This window comes from Hippopotamus amphibius, chromosome 2 (assembly GCF_030028045.1).
Source record: "Hippopotamus amphibius kiboko isolate mHipAmp2 chromosome 2, mHipAmp2.hap2, whole genome shotgun sequence".
Classification (NCBI taxonomy): Eukaryota; Metazoa; Chordata; class Mammalia; order Artiodactyla; family Hippopotamidae; genus Hippopotamus; species Hippopotamus amphibius.
This window is the reverse complement of record NC_080187.1, coordinates 6,665,197-6,679,578: the sequence shown is the minus strand read 5'-3', so window position 1 is coordinate 6,679,578 and position 14,382 is coordinate 6,665,197. Positions and strand designations below refer to the sequence as shown.

At 53.2% G+C, this 14,382-nt stretch overlaps 1 protein-coding gene across 8 annotated transcripts in view; it reads left to right on the top strand.

The window, feature by feature from the left end:
- The window catches only part of USP20 (ubiquitin specific peptidase 20), a 47,952-nt gene that overhangs the window by 24,510 nt on the left and 9,060 nt on the right, over positions 1-14,382 (top strand). For all 8 annotated transcript variants that reach the window (XM_057722408.1, XM_057722406.1, XM_057722403.1 and 5 more), the window contains 11 exons: positions 668-730; positions 1,051-1,182; positions 2,164-2,260; positions 2,668-2,737; positions 3,804-3,917; positions 5,097-5,175; positions 7,437-7,884; positions 8,254-8,394; positions 8,730-8,839; positions 9,110-9,282; positions 9,935-10,029. In XM_057722408.1, coding sequence (XP_057578391.1) covers positions 668-730; positions 1,051-1,182; positions 2,164-2,260; positions 2,668-2,737; positions 3,804-3,917; positions 5,097-5,175; positions 7,437-7,884; positions 8,254-8,394; positions 8,730-8,839; positions 9,110-9,282; positions 9,935-10,029 — 1,522 coding nt within the window. The remainder of the gene's footprint in view (positions 1-667; positions 731-1,050; positions 1,183-2,163; positions 2,261-2,667; positions 2,738-3,803; positions 3,918-5,096; positions 5,176-7,436; positions 7,885-8,253; positions 8,395-8,729; positions 8,840-9,109; positions 9,283-9,934; positions 10,030-14,382) is intronic.

Below are 14,382 nucleotides of genomic sequence, written 5' to 3'. Positions count from 1 at the left end.
TGCCACAGCCCAAAGCTCGTTTCCCTGAAAGGCCCTCGCCAGCCCGTGCAGGGCTGACCACAGCTGGAAGTGACACCACAGCCCTCCTGTGGAGAGGCGGGCTGCTTGCTAGGCTGAGGGCCCGCAGAAGAGAGGTGCTTGAGCTGGGCCTTGGGGGTGGGTTTGGGAGAGGAGAGGGCGAGGCCAGAGGCAGGTCAGCACGGACACTGGGGGGGCACGGGGTCAGCGCCAGGCCCCGGCTGCCTCTGCCCGTTCCGTGTCCCCCATCAGGAAATGGCTGTGAGCTCCAGGCTTCCCCACCAAAAGCGTGGGTCCCGATAATCGGCCCCTCAGGAGGTGGGGTTTTGGTGAAAAAGGGACACGTGGAGGGGGAGAGGGTCTGGGCGCCGAGCAGCCAGGCCTCGGCTCTGCCCAGATCCGCCTGCGACCCTGCCTGGCTTCTCGCAGGGCAGCAGCCGCTTGGGGCGCACTGCCTGTCTCGCTCAGCGGCGTGGGCAGCTGTGTGGTGGCCATCCCCTGCCCAGCGCGGGCCTTGGGCGTGCGAACCTGTGTTCCTGCAGGGCAGCAGGGCCTCAGTCCCCGTGGATCTCTTTGGGTGGAGACGGGCACTCACTGTGCCGGCACTGTCCCCTTGACTGCCCCATCCGCTCTCCTTCCCGCTCCCCAGGTCGCCTGCTCCTACGTTGGCTGCGGAGAATCCTTCGCTGACCACAGCACCATCCACGCGCAGGTGAGCGCGGTGGCCGGGAGCATGGGCCCTGCTGTCAGACAGCCCAGAGTTCAAACCCCAGCTCCAGCCGCCCCCAGCACCAGCTAGCGCTCTGGGCCTCAGGGGTCACGTGTGTAAAATGGGAGTAATCCTAGCAAAGGAGTAGGTGAGAATTGCTGCTGCGGCCCTAGGCACTCCCAGCGGGCGAGCAGATCCTGGGCTTCCCGGCCTCTGTCCCGATGGGGCCTCTCCCTGAGGCCGGAGAGCTGAGGCAGGCCTGATGCAGGCCTGGGGCACTGTTAGGCCAGTGTGTCCGTCTTATCGTGCATCTTGCCCTCTAGGTGAAAAAGCACAACCTGACAGTGAACCTGACCACGTTCCGGGTGTGGTGTTATGCCTGTGAGAAGGAGGTGTTCCTGGAGCCGCGGCTGGCAGCCCACCCGCCAAGCCCTGCTCCCAAGTTCTCAGAGCAGGTGAGGGGATGCAGGGGCCAGCGGCATGGGGGCAGCGGGTCCCCGACGGCGTCTGTTCCTGCTCAGCATTTGCAGGCTCTGAGGAGCTCATGTCAGCTAATGCCCGCTGAGCCCCAGCCCTGTGCCAGGGCCCGGGTGATGCAGAGGTGACTGGGAGGAAGGCCACCTGCCCTCAGGGAGCTCGCAGGCCTTGGGGGGAGCCCAGGGCCGTGGGGCGGGGCACACCTCCTGCTGCTGGTCCTGCAGCCTCCTCTCCACCTTGTGTGGGAAACACCTGGAACCCCCTGAGGCAATGCACCATGTAGGGCGCTGTGCAGCCCTTAAAGGAGGCAGGAGGCCGAGCCCAGCACAGAGCCGGCCTCAGGAAGGTCAGTAAATCAGCATCGGGGCCCCAAGGAGGCCAGGCATGTCTGTGTGTGTGTGTGTGTGTGTGTGTGTGTGTGTGTGTGTGTGTGAGCGCGCGCTCACACGTGTGCAGTGCTGTCTCCTCCGCGTTGGAGAGTGACCATCACATAATAGGTGCTTGATAAGTGAGAATGGAATACGTTTTTGGACATGGTAGATGTTTATGATTTTTTCCAAAAAAGGCTATGAAAAAGTGTATACAAATCCTGTTTTGGGAGTGTGTGTGTATTAACAGTTAAAACGCTACATCCATAAGATAGACTGTCAACAAGGGTTGTCTCAGGAAAGATGAATTGCCTGTTTTTTCTTTGTTTCTATTTTTTCCCAAATTTGTTATAAATACATTAAATTATTATTACCCCTTTTTGTAAGTAAAATACAAGTCAGGGAGTTCCCAGGGCAAGGCCACCAGTGCTGTCTCTTTCCACGGTGTCCTCTGCTCAGATGGGCTGGCTCAGCACAGGCTGGGGGGCTGGGCTTCTCCCCCCGACCCCAGGGGGAGGCACGTGGGTCTCTGACCCCAGCCCTTCTCCCTCCTCACCCCCTAGTCCTCCTCACTCTGCTTCTTGAACACAGGACTCTCCGCCGCCCTCCCACCCCCTGAAAGCCGTCCCCATTGCTGTGGCCGACGAAGGAGAGTCCGAGTCGGAGGACGATGACCTCAAACCGCGAGGTAACAGCCCTGTGCCGTGCTGCCTGGGCAGGAGGGGCGGCTTCCGGGCGGCCTGGGTGGCATGAGGGCTTCCCTGGAGCGCCAGCCGCTGCCCTGGGGCCTGGCAGCCCTCAGCCCCTTTCAGCCGTGTGCCCCTGGGTGGGCCAGCCCCTCTGCACCCGGCCTCTGCCCCCGCTCCGTGCTGGGCTGGACGGAGGGCCAGGGGGTCCATGGGTCCTATGCGCTGCGGTGACCGGAGCTGCTGGGAGTGGAGCCCCGTCAGCTGACTCGGCAGCTTTCTGGGGTGGGTCCTGCTTGCTCGGGAGCCATCCTTTCCCAGTGTGAGTTGAGCTGTGGAGCGAGCTGTGCGGCTCCCGCCGGGACGAGATGCTCACATTCCCCTGCCTCTGTGTGTGCTGGTTTCCCAGGCCTCACGGGCATGAAGAACCTCGGCAACTCCTGCTACATGAATGCGGCCCTGCAGGCCCTGTCCAATTGGTAGGTTGCCCCTCATCAGGGACTCGGGGGCCCTGGAGACAGCGACCGCAGCCCCCACGCTGGGTTATGTGTGTTGCTCACGGAAGCCTACATATGGATACAAGTCAAAACGCCCCAAACCACACACACCCTTTGACCCAGCAATCCCTCCTGTTGGCATTTATGCTAAGGAGGTTCCCCGAGATGCTGAGACACTGTCTGTGCAATGACAGTCGTCATTCTGCTGTTTGTTGGAAACAACTTAAAGGTCCATCATATCATAAATTAATTGTAGGCCAGGCTTACAGTGAGTTCAGGAAAAAATGGTGCAGGGCGATATTTATTAAAATGGGGAGGGGTCCAGAATATGATGAGTAGGAAAAAGGAGGTTGTAAAGCTTTGTGTGGTGCAATCCCATTTTGGGAGGAACATATTATTTTCCATCTAGGATATACTGTCCACTCCCTGAGGCTGGTCCGTCTCCTATGCCTGGCACTCAGGGTCTCCCCCTAGTAGGGGTTGAATGTGTGTGCGTTTGTGTAAAGGAGGGAGGGGTGGGGGGAAATGAATGTATAGAAAAGTCTAGAAGGATATTTCCCCAAACCTTGAGAGCAGTTATCCTTACGTGGTAGGATTAAGGTCAGTTATTATTGTTTGCTTAGCATTTTTTAATTTTTCCATAATGAATGAATGTTTCTTACATAGTAAGATAACAAAAAACAAAGAGAAAGGGAGCCAAGGAGATGCTTTCAGGCTCAGGAAGGTTCCCAAGAAGCAGCCAAGGGGAGGAGAGACGATGGTTCCTCTCGTTCACACGATGGTCTTTAAAGAAAGACCCTATTTCCAAATACAATCACATTCTGGGGTATGGGGGTTAGGACTCCAATGTATGAATTTGGAAGGATAAGCCCATAACAGGTGGGGTCCTTCAGGTCATCCACAGGCATTTCTGGCTCCAGTGGAGGGCAGGCCACGGTACATCCCCACACCAGACGCTTTTGCTCCTCCACCAGCTCTTTTTGTAAATGATGCCACGCTCCCCTTCTTTTCTCTTCTGACCTGGCTCCCTGCCCTGTCTGTCTCCCAGCCCCCCACTGACCCAGTTCTTCTTGGAGTGTGGAGGCCTGGTGCGCACAGACAAGAAGCCGGCCCTGTGCAAAAGTTACCAGAAGCTGGTGTCTGAGGTCTGGCACAGGAAACGGTGAGTGACCGAGTGCCTGACCTTGAGCAAGTGTGTGGGGACGGGTTTTCTGTCGGCCCCTTGATAGAGCACTTCCTGTGCCTTCAGCCTTTCACCATCCCTTGCTGTGCTTTACCCTGTGCAATGCTTATGGCAGTCCTTCGAGCTATAGGTCATAGCCAACTCTGTTTCACAAATTGGGGAAATGGAGGTTCAGAAGATTTACGTATCTTGCTCAAGATGACACGTCTTGTGAAAGCTGGGGCTGGAATTTGAGCCTGGCGTTGATTGGAGCCGACAGTGCTTCACAGCGTGTGTGCTGAGGTCCAGAGACGTGTGGTGACCACTCCTAGGTCTCAGCCACATCTGTGCACGTAGGAAAGGATTTCAGAAGTGGCGGCTGGCACTGACCAGACAGGGCTTTAGCTCAGCGTAAAAGGAGTTTAAAGACCAGATGCCTAGCTTAGATCTGTTTCTCCAGGAAAAGTTAAAATTGGGAATAATTTAAAGTGAGTGCTGGGAGTTCCCTGGTGGTCCAGTGGTTAGGACTCGGCGCTTTCACTGCCGTGCCCCGGGTTCAATCCTTGGCCGGGGAACTAAGATCCTGCAGGCCGCATGGCACAACCAAAAAATAAAAATAAAAAATGAATGCATAGAAGCATATTAAGTGTGAAAGCAGATTATTAAACAGTATGATGCAATATAATTTCAATTTGAAGAAGCCACATTTAAGTGTTTACCTATGTGTAATTTTATGTGTGTGTCTGTATTTTCATGGAAAAATCTGGAAATCTTAATGGTAGTTGTCTCGGCGTGGTGCTCTTAGTGTTGATTCTCTGTTGTGCTTTTCTGAAATTTTCTGTTTTTCCATCATGAACACATATTACTTTCAAAATTAGAAACCCACAGTAAATAGTTTGTAATGAGAACAATTTTAAAGTAGGCTGGTCCTGGGCTGGCGGGATACGGTGCTGTTCCACTCAGGATTTCTTTGCCTTGCTAAGCCATGACCTGATGTTTTCTTTCTTGACCTTAGAGATGTGCAAACCTGCCGGGGCTCCTGGCCAGGTCAGCACCTCCCAAAGTTGTAGTAAATGCATCACTGAGTCTGATCTGGCCGTACTGGCTGCCTGGCTGCCCTCGCAGGCTTGAGTAACTCAGAGCAGGCCACCTGTACTAATGGGTCTGGTCTTCCTACAGCCCCAGCTACGTGGTTCCCACCAGCCTGTCCCATGGGATCAAGTTGGTCAATCCGATGTTCCGAGGCTATGCCCAGCAGGTAGGCCATCCGAGCTCCCTGGGGGACACCAGGGCTGTGACCTACCAGGCCTGGCTTTGAAGCCAAGACCAGGGTGGGAAACACTGGCAGCAGCTCCACGTGGCCAGGCAGGGCTCCTGGACCAGACTTGTTGCCTACGCCCTCCACATGTGTGAGGACGTTGGGGCCTCCCGGCAACCTGCTGGTGTTCTCCCCACTCAACAGATGGGGAGACTGAGGCTCAACGGCCAAGTCCTTGCCCAGTTACACAGCTGGTACCTGGCGGAGGGGAAGGTTGACCTCAGGCAGCCTTAACTCCAGGTGTGTGCACCTTAGCCTTGGCACATGGTTTCTTGTTCCCCAAACTACAGGCAGACTTTCACTTTTATTAAACATTTTGATAACAAGTCTTTGTAAATCTAGAAAGCCCCTCTGAAACCAGTGATATCTTTCTATAGCATAAAATCGTGGGCCAAAGATGAAGCAGAATGCAGCCTCACACCTTCCTATGCCCCAGGCTGACCATTCAGCTGGTCCAAGTCCTGCCCCAGACTGGGGTTTCGCTGCTGGGCTTGTGGCTGAACCTGTTTGCACCGCTGATGCCACTGCCTGTGTGTGGGGCCCAGGAACAGAGCAGCGGTCACCGAGGGATGTGCTCGGCCCCCTCCTTTGGCCCCCACCACCCCGCCCCCTCCCCTCCCCAGGGTGAGGGCGGCTGGGCCTTCCTCTGCTCACACCCTCAGTTGCATGAACACCAGGCTCCTGCCTGAGCAGCCCAGTGCTGCCTCAGCACTGCCCTGTTTGGGGAGTAATAATACCCACCGTGATCAGAATGCACCGTGTACCATTTAGTAAGCGGTCAGAATCTGCCATTAAGTACAGAACTCTCATGAAGTGGGCCCTGTCATCACCTTCACATTATAGGTAAGAAATTGAGGCTCAGAGAGGTTCTCCAAGTGACTCAGATCACACAGCACACAGCGGCAGGGGCGGGATTCAGGCCGCGCTGAGCCATCCCTCACTGCGGTGCTGCCCTCCCTGTGCAAGGCCCCCTGCTGGCCCTCAGGTGAGGACACCGGGAGCAGGGCCACTCCGCTGCTGCTGAACCTCCAGCCAACTCTGGAAGCATCCCTCTCTCTGATTCTTGGACATAACACAGGGGATGTTTCTGAGTCTGAAACATACAAGCAGCTGTAGGCCTGTCTCAGTGGGCAGAGGGTGCTGTCTGCTTCCACCTGGCTTGAGATTTTTAGCAACGAACACAGAGTACTTTTGTGAAAAGAAAGAACCAGAAAGAAAAGTCGATGTTGTATTGAGAGCCTGTTTCTTAAAAGAACCTTTCAGTGCCCCTGACACAGGACACACGTCTCCTACCCCCTCCCTAATGCTAGATGAAATCCACCCAGAGCCTTCCCTTCCCTCTGCTAGAACTGAGAAAGCGAGGCCCCTCTCTCCATGTTGGTGACCTGAGGCTTTGAGTACTCGGCTGGGTGTGGCCACTGCGTGATCCACGCTTCGTTGGGCAGGAGTTGGGTCTGGGGGCTGCTTCTGACATGCAGGTCAGGGACTGTGGGGGACAGGACTGGACTTTGAACCCGGTGGCCCCGCATGGCACCAAGTGTCCCCAGCTGCCAGAGGCCGGCCACCATCATCTTCTGACCTTTCGAAGCACCTCCTGTGTGCACTGCTCCTGGCTGGGCCAGAGGCCTCACTGCCCTGGCTTCCTGCTGTGATTTGAGACCCGAGCGGCCTGAAGTGGCCACTTAGTCCGAGTCACGCACAAACCTGCGGGAAGCCCGTTCTCCTGCACAGGGCACGGGGGCTGGTGAAGGACTGGCTGAGCAGAGAGAACCAGGGGCAGGTGGAGGCTGCGGGTGGCCTGGCCCACCGGGTGGCAGTGCTGCCCGCGGAACTCAGCTGAGTGCTGATGTGCACATGCACCCACGAGGTCACCTCTGTCCTACGTGGGTGGGCTCCCTTCCCGCCCTCTCTGTCCCTCATTTAAGGAGCAAGGCGACTTTAATGGCCACACGTGATACATCCACGCTCTCCCACGCTGAGTCGGCAGCAGGGCTGCAGGTGATGGGGTGCAGGAGCTGGGAGTCAGGTGGACCTGGTCACTGTCTGCTCTGCGACCTCCCCTGGGAGGGGTCAGCCAGCCTCTCGGGCCTCAGCATCCTCCTCAGTAGAAGGGGGGTGAGGACAGCACTGCTGGGGAGGCCACCGTGCAGGGTGCCCGTGAGGACCCCCGGCGTCCGTGGTGATGCCGCCCCTCCTTCCAGGACACCCAGGAGTTCCTGCGCTGCCTGATGGACCAGCTGCACGAGGAGCTCAAGGAGCCTGTGGTGGCCGCGGCGGCAGCGCTGACCGAGGCTCGGGACTCGGACTCGAGCGACACGGACGAGAAGCGGGAGGGCGACCGGAGCCCGTCGGAGGACGAGTTCCTGTCCTGCGACTCCAGCAGCGACCGCGGCGAGGGCGACGGGCAGGGGCGTGGCGGGGCCGGCTTGCAGGCCGAGACGGAGCTGCTGATCGCGGATGAGGCGGGCCGCGCCATCTCCGAGAAGGAGCGCATGAAGGACCGCAAGTTCTCGTGGGGCCAGCAGCGCACCAACTCGGAGCAGGTAGATGAGGACGCCGACGTGGACACTGCCATGGCCGCCCTGGACCAGCAGCCCACGGACACGCAGCCACCATCACCGCGCTCCGCCAGCCCCTGCCAGACGCCAGGTACCAGCCAGCCACTCGGGGCACCAGCTCCTGCTCAGGGGGAAGTAGCCCGCACAGATCCTCCCCACCCTGGGGGACTCCCACTAGACCCAACTTCCCAGTGAGAAACAGGGTAAATAACGTGTCCAGACTTACTTGGTTGAGAAGGAGCGAGATTCAGAGCCCGCCCTGAGCCTGAAGCCTCTGCTGGGAATGGGAAGTGTGTGGACAGCACATTCTGCGTGGGGGCTGGGGGCTGGGGTGGGCCCAGGACAGAGGAGATGTGGATTCAGGCCTCAGTCCCCTTAGGAGGCGCCGGCAGGTCTTCCTGACCAGGCCTGGGGCTGGCTCGGCTGCCCTGGCCCAGCACGGTCCCCCCTCTGCCCCCAGAGCCGGACAACGAGGCCCACATGCGCAGCGCCTCTCGCCCCTGCAGCCCCGTCCACCACCACGAGGGCCATGCCAAGCTGGCCAGCAGCCCTCATCGTGCCAGCCCCGTGAGGATGGGGCCGTCCTACGTGCTCAAGAAAGGTTCGGAGGAGCGGGCAGGGAGGGAAGGCCAGCAGGGCATCCCCACGCGGAGCTCGGGGCCGGGGTGGATATTGCACCTCTGGCTGCGGTTTTTGGTTTTCAAGAGCGCGTCACCAGGGGCTGGGCTGCGCACTCCTCGCGCAGCGTCTCTGAACCCTCCTCACATGGCCGGGACACGAGTGGGGGCCCCATCCCACAGACGACGCGTGAGGCACCGGGAGTGCGGTGACAGTCGGTCACGCGACTCGTACAGATCTGACCCCGGGTCCCAGCACCCGCCCCTCGCCCCAGACAGGCCGGTGGGGGCTGGGCCTAGTCCCGTGCTGTGCCCCCAGCCCAGGTACCCAGCAGCCGGCGGCGGAAGGAGCAGCGCTACCGCAGCGTCATCTCCGACATCTTCGACGGCTCCATCCTCAGCCTCGTGCAGTGTCTCACCTGTGACCGGGTGGGTGCCCCGGGGGAGGGGAGGGACGCATGGGGGATGGGGGGTCCTCACTGAGCTTAGAGGTGGGGCGCTGGTTCTCCACCTGGGGCCCCCCAGCGTTCTCTAGGGGTGGGCCCTGGTTGTGGGCCTCTCGTGTCTGGGGCTTGGGGGGCAGGCTTTCTGTCCCACACCCGCCATCTGGTGGCTTGGGTTCGGGGTGGAAACTCTGCTTGGTCTGGGCAGGGCAGACCCCTGGGAGGTGGAGACCCAGGCTGACCTTCAACCCCACAGGTGTCCACCACGGTGGAGACATTCCAGGACCTGTCGCTGCCCATTCCTGGCAAGGAGGACCTGGCCAAGCTCCACTCGGCCATCTACCAGAATGTGCCGGCCAAGCCGGGTGCCTGCGGGGACAGCTACGCCGCCCAGGGCTGGCTTGCCTTTATAGTGGAGTATATCCGACGGTACGCCCACCTTCCCGCCTGCGGGAGACGCGGGACCACCCTGGCCTGGGCTTCCCAGAACTCGCAGCCTGACAGGCGACAGACTTTTAACAGCAAAGTACAAGCTTTTGCAGGGATCAGGGTGTAATTTGGAGGGAGTTTGAGGCTGAAGGGTGCTCGGGAGTTAGCTAAGTGGGGTGGGAGTGTTCTTTGGCTATCCTGGGGTGGCCTGGTTTGGGTGGACCTCTGGATTGGAAGGCAAGTGACAATGGGGAGTGTGACCAAGTGGCAGATAGAAAGGAGGGCGACGGCTGGAGCGCATGCCTGGCCCCGCGGGGATAACCGTGGGGGCTTTCTGGAACCCCCACTGTGCCACAATGCCTGCTTTACCTGCCTGATGTCAGGAACCTGTACTCTGCCCAAAAGACAGGCCAGTGTGATTGGGGCCCCTTCACAGATACGGAAGGTGAGACTCAGGGGGAGGTGATGTCACCCTCCCAAGGACACGGAGCTGCTGGCTGCTGGTCCCAGGTTTCTGGCTCTAGACCTCGGCCCGTTCCACCCACCGGGCCAAGCTGCCTCTCTGGGCCCAAACAGCCCTCAGTAAAGCCCCCACGTCTTACTGTTGCTGAGACTCTGGCAAACCCCCGTCACCCCCTTTCTGTCTCTGTAGGTTCGTGGTATCCTGTACCCCCAGCTGGTTTTGGGGGCCAGTCGTCACCCTGGAAGACTGCCTCGCTGCCTTCTTCGCTGCTGATGAGCTGAAGGGTGAGTGGACCGGGCTGGCTGGGGCGGGGGTGGCCGGGGCGGCACACAGTCCAAGGTTTCTGGGCCTCACTGTCCGTGTCCCACCCCTGCCTGCCAGGCTGGGCCACCATCTCGCAGCCCCACCACCTTGCAGCTCTTAGGGGTTCACCTGTTTTCCTTTATTTACCTATTTGGTGGACAAAAGGCTAACATTCTTTAATTTTGCATTTCCTTGATTATTGATGAGGTTGAACTTTTTTTCTAAAGTGTATTGGCTGTATATCCTGTTTTTAAATTTCCCATTCCTGTCCTTTGCTTATTTTTCTGTTGAGTGATTGGCATCTCATTAACCTTTGGGAAAACTCTTTTTGTTTAACTTTTAATTGTGGTAAAATATACATAATATAATATGTACCATCGTAACCACTTAAGTGTTCGGTAGTATTAACTATATTCATATTGTTGTGCAGTCAAACTCCAGAATGTTCTCAGCTTGCAGACCTGAAACTCTATCTCTTAAACAGCAGCTCCCTGTTCCCCCTTCTACCCAGCCCCAGGCAACCATCATCCTACTTCCTGTCTATGAATTTGACTATCGTAGGTACCTCACCTAAGTCGAATCATACAGTGTTTGTCCTTCTGTGACTAGTCTATGTCTCTTAGCGTAATGTCCTCAAGGCTCATCCGTGTTGTAGCAGGTGTAGAATTTCCTTCCTCTTTTAAGGCTGAGTAACACTCCATTGTGTAAATGGACCACATTTTGTGCATCATCTGTTGATGGACACTTGGGTTGCTTCCACCTTTTGGCTCTTGTGAATAATGCTGCAATGAACATGACACACAGATATCTCATCAAGACAGGGATTTCATTTCCTTTGGTTATATACCCAGAAGTGGGATTGCTGGATTATATGATCAATCTATTTTTAATTTTTTGAGGAACCACCGTACCATTTTCCTTAATAGCTGCACCGATTTACCTTCCCACTAATAGTGCACAAGGGTTCCCTTTTCTCTACATCCTTGCCAACACTTGTATTCTCTTGTCTTTTTAAAAAATCTCTTTCTGGGAATCCCCTGGTGGTCCAGTAGTTAGGACTCAGAGCTTTCACTGCCAAGGGCCCGGATTCAGTCCCTGGTTGGGGAACTAAGATCCCACAAACCAGGTGGCACAGCCAAAAATAAACAAATAAATGAGTTTTGAAAAATCTCTTTCCTTTTGGCAATAGCTATTCTAGCGGTGTGAGGTGGTATCTCATTGTGGTTTTAATTTGCATTTCCCTGATGATTAGTCACATTGAGCATCTTTTCACGTACCTGTTGGCCATCTGTATATCTTCTTTGGAAAAATGCCTACTTAGGTTCTCTACCCATTTTTAAATTGCATTATTTGTGTTTTGCTATTGATTTGTATGAATTCTTTATATATTTTGGATGTTAACCCCTAATCTGATATATGGTTTCTAAAATACTTTCTCCCATCCTGTAGGTTGCCTCCTCACTTTGTAGAGTATTTGTCTTGCTGTGCAGAAGCTCTTTAGTTTGATGTAGTCCCACTTGTTTATTTATGCTTTTGCTGCTTGTGCTTTTGGTATCATATCCAAAAAATCATTGCCAAGACCAATGTCAGGGAGCTTTTTCCCTATATTTTCTTCTAGGAGTGTTATGATGTCAGGTCTTACATTTATGTCTTTAAACTAACTTCAAGTTAATTTTTGTGAGTGGTGTAAAATTGGGGTACAATTTCATTTTTTTACATGTGAATATCCAGTTTTCCCAACACTGTGTATTGAAAAGATTATCTTTTCTCCATTGGGTATTCTTGGCTCCCTTGTCAAATATTAGCTAACCGTATATGTGTGGGTTTATCTGTGGCCTCTCAATTCTGTTCATGGTTCTATGTGTCTATTTTTATGCCTCTACCATACTGGTTTTGTTGTTGTTGTTATTGTCTTAATTTGGCCACACCACATGTGGGATCTTAGTTCCCCAACCAGGGATCAAATCCATGTCCTTTGCAGTGGGAGGGCAGAGTCTTAACCACTGGACCGCCAGGGAAGTCCCAGTACCATACTGTTTTTATAACGGTAGTTTTGTAGTGGAGTTTGAAATCAGGAAATGTGATGCCTTCAGCTTTGTTCTTCTTTCCCAAGATTGTATTTGGTATCTTTTGTAGTTCCATATGAATTTTATGATTTTTTTTTCCCTGTATCTATGAAAACATCATTAGATTGCTTTGAATCTTTAGATGACTTTGGGTAGCATGGACATTTTTAACAATATTTATTCTTCTGCTCCATGACCACAGGATAACTTTTCACTTATTTGTGTCATTGTGTGGGAACAACTCAGTTTTCCTCCTGTGTGTCTTTCCTTTACTCTCACACTACTACCACACAGCACTGTTGACACCAGATGTGTGATAGTTTTCCCACACTAAGCAATCATGCAACACCAGCCAGATATCCTACAGTTTAACTTGATTCTGATGCTGTCTACCTGGAGAAAGCATCAGATCCCACAGATTAAGGACTCAGCCCTACAAGACCTCCCCCTCCCCAACTTCAGACACCAGTCACAAGTGCAGGTTGTCACCTGGGCTTCTGACTGGCTGGCTGTAGATGGGAGGTTCCAATGACCCCCTCCTCAGGTTCAGTTAGAGCAGCTAGAGCGGCTCGCAGAACTCAGAGCAACATTTTGTTACTAGATGTCTGGTTTATGATAAATGGATATAACTCAGGAAGAGCCAGATGGAAGAGGTGTGTTGGTCAGGGCATGTGCGAAGGGGCCTGGAGCTCTCATTTTCTCTGAGCGTGACCCTCTCCCCAAATCTCCAAGTGTTCACCAACCCAGAAGCTCTTAAACCCCATACTGTTGGTATTTAGTGGAGGCTTCACATAGGTATGATCAGTTATTAACTCCATCTCTGGCCCCTCTCCCCTCTCTGAAGAATGCCGGGTAGGGCTGAAAATCACTGTTGTGATTATTATAGTCATTATTGGTGTTTTCAGATTTTCCATTTCTTCATAATTCAGTTTGGGTAGGTTGTATGTTTCTAGGAATTTATCCATTTCTTCTAGGTTATCCAATTTTCTGGTGTATAGTTTGTCATAGGAGTCTCTTATGATCCTTTATATTTCTATGGTGTCAGTTGTATGCCTCTTCTTTCATTTGTAATTTTGTTTGAGTCCTCTCTCTTTTTTTCCTGGTTAATCTAGCTAAAGATTTGTTAATTTTTTTTCTTTTTTCAAAAAAACAACTCTTAGTTTCATTGATTTTTTTTCCTATTGTCTTTCTAATCTCTGTTTCATTTATTTCTGCTCTAATCTTTATTATCTCCTTCCTTCTGCTAACTTTGGGTTTCGTTTGCTTTTCTTTTTCTAATTCCTTGAGGTGTAAAATCAGGTTGTTTATTTGAGAGCTTTCTTTTTTCTTAATGTAGGCATTTATTGTTATAAAGTTCCCTCTTAGAACTGCTTTTGCTGCATCCCATAAGTCCTAGTATTGGGTTGGGCAAAAAGTTCATTCAGGCCAACCCAAGATGTTGTATTTTCATTTTTGTTATTTGTCTCAGGATACTTTCTGATTTCCTTTTGATTTCTTCTTTGACCCATCAGTTGTTCAGGAATGTGCACATATTTGTGAATTTTTTAGGTTTCCTCCTGTTATTCGTTTCTAGTTTCATACCATTGTGTTTGGAAAAAGCATTAGATATGATTTCAGTCTTCTTAAATTTGTTAAGGCTTGCTTTGTGGGCCAACATATATGATCTATCCTAGAGAATGTTGTATGCACTTCTGAAGAACGTGTGTTCTGGTGCTGTTGGATGGAATGTTCTGTTTATATCTGTTAGGTTCATTTAGACTATAGTGTTAATCAGATCTGCTGTTTGCTTATTAATTTTCTGTCTGGATGATCTATCCAATATTGAAAGTGGACTGTTGGACTTCCTAGGTGGTGCAGTGGTTCAGAATCCACCTGCCAATGCAGGGGACATGGGTTTGAGCCCTGTTCTGGGAAGATTCCACATGCCACAGAGCAACTAAGCCCATGTGCCACAACTATTGAGCCTGTGCTCTAGAGCCTGTGAGCCACAACTGTTGAGCCCGTGTGCTGCAACTATTGAAGCCCACGCACCTAGGGCCCGTGCTTCACAACAAGAGAAGCCACTACAATGAGGAGCCTGCACACCACAATGAAGAGTAGCCCCCACTCGCAGCAACTAGAGAAGGCCTGTGTGCAGCAACAAAGACCCAATGCAGCCAATAAATAAAAATAAATAAATAAATAAATTTATTAAAAGAAAAAAAAAGTGGACTATTGAAGTTTCCTGCTATTATTGTATTGCTGTTTATTTCTCCCTTGAGTTGTGCT